Raw genomic sequence first — 6,000 nt, forward strand, 5'->3', positions numbered from 1 at the left:
AACTCAATCACACCAGAGCCATGGGCCATAGGCAAATGGGCGTGGCTTCGTTTTCAAGAAAACATTATATACAACAACAGATGGTAGCTAACTTCAGTGGTGCCCGGGGCCACAGTTTGCTACTTTCTGGTGCAGATTAAGAAAATGTGTTTTAGAATGTATCTTAATTGAAAAGATTTGAGTAAAAAGATTTTCATTTAGGCTTTATTTATAAGAGTGTAACATTAGCATGCTTAACTTTTCATTGATAAAGGGATTAAGTTTGATAGTTGATGATAGTCATTAGGATGTTAGTTAGTTATGGCGAGCGAGGGGATGCTCCTAGACATTACAGGAGGAAGTAAAGCTGTGTTGATGGTAGTGGTGAAAGTGCTCACTACACGCTGAATCACTTAGCCATGCACACAACACCATGAAATGCACTTGTTTTGTTTGTTTTGAGTATTTTCCTTATGCAGAAGTAAATAGGGGTAGAATTTAAGTAAGACAGCCAAAGTTACACTGCAGGCCGGTGGCAGAACCGGGATTTGAGTACTATACTAGTTAAAGCTTAAAGCAATCATACAAACGAGTAACAATCCAGGAGAGGGTAGAGAAATGGCTCGGTTGGTGAAGTGTTTTCTCTACAAGCAGGGACACCTGAGTTGGAGACCTAGAAACCACATTTAAACAGTCAAGTTAATGGCATGCTCTCATAATCCCAGTGCTGGGGAAATGGAAACAGGAGAATTCCTGAGGTTCTGTGGCTGGCCATTGGGCAGAATCTGAGTTCTGGTGAAAATGAGAGATCCTGCCTCACAAAACAAGATGGAGAGTAATTCAGAAAGGCAACTGAAGCTGGTGTTTGTCCTCATGTGTTCCTCCAACACATACATACAAAACCCAGAAGAGGCCAGATGAAGATACATCTGTCAGCCAATACTGCTATTGAGTGGTAGATGATATAAACATTTCTCAACATGTCCAGTGTTTTCTTTAGTGAGGACCATTATTTTAGTGATGAAGAAGCAACACTTGAATGTTAGAAAATCCAAGGTTAGGGGCAGGTGGTGTGGACTGCGATGGGAGATGTGTTTAATTGGGATGGTCTAGATGTGTTTGATTGAGTGCGTCTTTAAACCTCTTGTTCCTGCTCTGGACTGTGAAAAGGGCATGGTGCCATGCTTGCCTCTGTCTTGTTCCGGGTGGAGTCCCGATGTGTCTTGTTTGGATTGTCAGCCCATTTTTGCAGTACTATCAAACTGACCAGTCCAACTCCCTAACTATCTTTTCTCTCTCCCCTGTCTCTGCCCTCTCTCTCCATCCACCCACCCCACTGTGCAGCTGACAAGGTCAATGATGACTTCTACACCAAGCGAAGGCACCTGGCGGAGCTGGCTGCCAAGGGGAATCTCCCTTTGCACCCTGTCAGAGTGGAAGATGAGCCCCGGGCCTTCAGCCCAGAGCATGGGCCTGCCCAGCAGAATGGACAGAAGTCTCGAACCAACAAGATGCCCCCTCATCCCCTGGCCTACAACTCTACTGCCAACTTTAAGACCTGGGACCCCAGTGACCAATCTCTCCGGCGACAGGCTTATGGCAACAAGGGCAAGCTTGGCATAGCTGAGTCAGGCTCTTGCGACCCCTTGGGGACTCGCACCCAGCATTTCCCACCCACACAGCCATACTTCATCACCAACAGCAAAACAGAAGTGACTGTCTGAGCTTTCACTTCAGGGAGTACCCTGGAGACTATACTCAACTGAGAGGGGCAAAAAATACCATCCCACCTACACCTCCCTGGTCTTGCCCAAACCCCCAACAGACACACACACACACTCCGTTCTACAGGAACCAACCACAGACCTACTCGTGATATGGAATCATGCTTTTCCTGGGTCATGCCTAATATGCTCCAGCAGGCAGCTGAGCAAGACCGAAGCATGGACATTCAGCAATACAGGAGAGGGGAAACTTTCAGCTTCAGGCCCAAATTGTGGGGGCTCATTTTCCTTTTCCCCCTAAACTGGAAACTGAAATCCATTATAACAAATATATATAAGTAGCACAATTTAGATAAACTGCCCCTGGAGCACACTCCCCATGTTCTGTCTTTCCCGGTAAAAGGAAGAGGGTGGGCACACAGGCAGGGGTAGCTTCAGAGTGCTTGGGGAAGAATTTGTTCACATCACAAGCATTTCCTAGTCCCAAGAAGTGATGCAAACACAGAATAGTGATGAGTGTGAGGCAGTAATGGACTCTAAGCATTACACTGATGGGACTTTGCATACCATGGAAGCTGAAAGCAGAAAAACTCACAAAGTAAATGTTCTCTAAACCCACTGTCAGCGCTGGGAAGGGAAGAACATTCTAGAGAACTTTCTGAAAGACCATGATGTTGGGAGGGATGAGCCTTTTATGAGGGTCCAGAGAATAATAAAAAATGAACTTTTCAAGTGACACATAAAATGAACAGCATATTAATTTTGTCCAGGGCTTAGAAAATTTGCAGTTGGAGAGTTAACAGGAGGTGTGAAGAGGACTGAGAAGCCTTCACTTCCTGGTGTTTCTCCTTCGCCTCCAAGACCTGGACAACGACAAAAATGTCCTCTATGAAGTGTCTGTCCCCAACGTCCTCCCCCCTTCAGCGTGTCGCTGCCGCTGCTGCCAAACTTCAACTGCTTTGGAGTGAAAATGTCATAAGCGTGGGTGGTGCCTTCAATGTGGTGTTGTTCAAGTGCCAGTCTTGTTTTAAGTAACTCTTCTGTTCTCTTAGCCTTCCTCCTCCTGTTTCCTCTACAGTAGTGATGTTCCATCTTCCCTTTGTAGAGTGAGCCCAGCCAATTAATCCTCTTTGAAGGGGCTGCTATAATGTCAGGGGGACCTAAGGACACTCCCAGAATTCCCACAATCCCACCAGATGACCTCCAGAGATATTCTGTGCCATCTTTTCCTCCTTGGACTCTCTTAAAGTTGCTTTACAGATTGGTTCCTAGAGCCAACGGCTATTGGGTCTCAAGAAGGAGGGTCCTGCTAAAAGTCCTTTGTTTAGTGGAAGTGCAGACATATGCATGGAGAAGCAAGAGAATTTTGTTTAAAGAGGAAAGTCTTCAAATAGGTCCTGAAGGTCTTAGCTAATTAACAGGAACCTTCCAATGACTCACAGGTTTTTTTGGTGTAAAAATCTAGGTGAAAGTGAGTTGGAGCATTCCATGTGATGTTCTGCCTCCTGGGTCTCTCTGACATCACAACATCAGCATATCCAAATATTATTCTCCATGTTCCAAGTAAGTATGAAGAGCCTGGCAAAACCTTTGATCTCTCTGGGGCTGTGTCCCATTGGAAGCATGGGGAATCTGGCCTGAGCCTTTTCAGTTTTCTAAAAATAGTACTCTGTTTTTATTTACAGAAGAAATTCTGCAGAGAACAAACTCTATAAGATTCCCATATAAGAGGTGCAGAGAAAGGCAACACAGAGGTCAGAGGTCAGAGTAAATGTTGAGACCCCAGCACTCTCCAGAAGGGAGTATGAACTGCTGGCATGCACATCTCTCTTTGACATGAGTTAGCTCTACCCTCGAAACACATCATCATCTGGGGATTACCATCACAGTATTGGTATCTAAGTGGATTCACTTTTAAGCAATGTTATTTTAAAAGGGAAACATCTGTCTTTATCACATATAGAACCCCAGCATCAATTATCATGAATAGACAGTAAGCATTATGGAGAACAGGAAGGTCTCAAAGATGAAACTCTAGTGAAGGTCTGGCCTGGTCTCTTCTCTCTCAAAAAGACATTAATGTTGTTAAAGATGCTGGTACCCAAGACAGAGTTGTCTTGGAATAATTGAGTGAAGGGGAATGCAGATGAAAAGAAAATCTTTTTTTAAGTTGGTGTTAAATATGCTACCTCTATGACATACAGTCTGCATGTACTAGTAACATACTTCAAGAAATACTGGGTTGACCTACCTGAGAGATGCTTTCCAGGTCAAGTTCTGCAACCCTTTCCTTCCTTATAGCTCATTTTCCCTCCACTCACTTCACCTCCCCTTTATCTAATTCTAATTTAAGGGTCTTTCTGGATTCCTTGTCTATAGTATTCTATTTCTTGCTCATTCTTCTTTTTTTTTTCATAGTAGACTTCATCCAGTGAACTTGACTCTTAGGTCTGCAACTGTAGTTTTGACTTTAAAGATACAGTTTGGCCACTAAGATGTAGCATATACTTCGCAAGAAATGCGGGCCGTGGACAACTCACAGAGCACTGTCTCATTACTTCCCACTTGACTTTGGGAGAGGAACTAAGGAGGGACAATGAGACAGGCAAGATCTGTTTATTCTTTGGCTTCCTCTTGGGAGGTTGGATAAACCTTCTGATACTTCAAGGGAACATGACTAGTAGGACAATTGATGGCTGCCACATGACAAGGCTCTTGTGGCCAGCTTGGGGGAGAAATAGAAGAGAAAAATATGACTATTAAAACCATTCTCTCCTCTGCCCGTATGATCCCTCATTTCTAACTCCATGGGACCAGAATCTGGTTTCCTTCACCTTCCTGGAGTGTCTCAGCCTCCATCCGCCTTGGGCTCTGCCTGGAATTCCCATCTAACCTTCCCCAGTTTTTATTTTTGTGTGTGTAAATGGAGCATATTTTATGTGCAAATATTTTAGTAATTGTATGTTCTGCAAGTAACCCTGTGTTAACACTTGTCACACTGCGGAGTTTATGATACAATAACACTTCCTACAATGAAGAAAAAAAACATTTGTTTGTTTTCTAAGAATGTTTATTTGTAAACATATGTATTCACTATATTAATATGAATTTCTTACCTGGCAATAAACTGATTATATGTGATGCTCCAGGTGTCTTCTCATCCTTCCCAATACCTATAGCCTGAGCCGAGTTTCTACCAGGTATTAATGAGCCTTTGAGACTCACAGTACTGATCCTCACAGGGAGCTGAGGCTCCTCGCTGTCAGCGACTTAGACAAGATTTCCAGACACGTTGTTTAGTCTTTGTGGTAAGTATGTACACGTCAAAGTTCACTCTGAGTCCTTACATATGGCATTGCTGTGGCTCTTTATCATCACTAAATTTGCATTAATGGCAAGGAATCTGGCTGCACTTCAGAAATTTGCATCTACTAGTAAGCAGACTGTAGTAGGCATGACTACTGACAGGATGGGATAAGGCTCCCTCCTGCCCCCAATTATAGAACTTCCTGGCTGACTTCCGTCAGCATTGAGCAGAAACCTGTTAGAGTATGGCTGAAAGTCTGAAACACCGAGAGAAAGTAATTCACTTAAGGAGTGAAGGCGGACTGGCAAGATGGCTCATCAGGAAAAGCAGCTTGTTGCCAAGCTTGTAACCTGCTTTTGATCCTTGAAACCCACGTGGTGAAGGAGAGAATTATCTCCTGCAAACTGTTATCTGACCTCCACAAATACCCTATGTTATGTATGCAGTGCTCCATACAAATCAATATAATGAAAATGAGAAACAAAGATAGGCTCTTGGGAGGGGATGGAGAATCTGGCAGGAAAACTAGCAAACAGGGGACCTTACTGATGGTTTTTTGTGGTGCTCTTGCCCCCAAGGAAAAGTCACGACACACGACAGAATTCACTAACAAGAGTTTTATCAAGACAAAGAGAAAGGGATAGAGGTGATCAGGCCTCTGGAAGGACACATGCGAGAAAGAGGGCGGGGAACATGGCTCTGCCTTGTAAAGGCCAGGACGCACCCACACACACAAGCCCACGTGGCTATTCCATGCATGCTCATAGATCACTTGGTCACGTCCACACAACTATGTGACCGTGTAACCATGGGGCATGGGGCATGCAGGACCCGGAAATGACTAGGTGGAGATGACTAAGTGTCCCGCCGGGCATGCACGACCATGGGGGCGTGGTTGGAATTCCTATCACTTATCATGCCATTTGTTAGATGGCTCAGGCTTAAGGTTGTATGTAAACTATTTTTTCACTTTTATTGATATTATTTTTA

The 6,000-nt window shown here is 44.1% G+C and overlaps 1 protein-coding gene across 2 annotated transcripts in view; it reads left to right on the forward strand.

Moving 5' to 3' along the window:
• The window catches only part of Shisa9 (shisa family member 9), a 302,431-nt gene extending 297,587 nt beyond the window's left edge, over positions 1-4,844 (forward strand). For both annotated transcript variants that reach the window (XM_052759519.1, XM_052759518.1), the window contains one exon: positions 1,324-4,844. In XM_052759519.1, the coding sequence (XP_052615479.1) occupies positions 1,324-1,703 (380 nt within the window). In that variant the 3' untranslated portion in view covers positions 1,704-4,844. The remainder of the gene's footprint in view (positions 1-1,323) is intronic.
• Positions 4,845-6,000: the final 1,156 nt, after the last annotated feature.

This window comes from Peromyscus californicus, unplaced genomic scaffold (genome assembly GCF_007827085.1).
Source record: "Peromyscus californicus insignis strain IS unplaced genomic scaffold, ASM782708v3 Scaffold_3__1_contigs__length_106647218, whole genome shotgun sequence".
Lineage (NCBI taxonomy): Eukaryota > Metazoa > Chordata > Mammalia > Rodentia > Cricetidae > Peromyscus > Peromyscus californicus.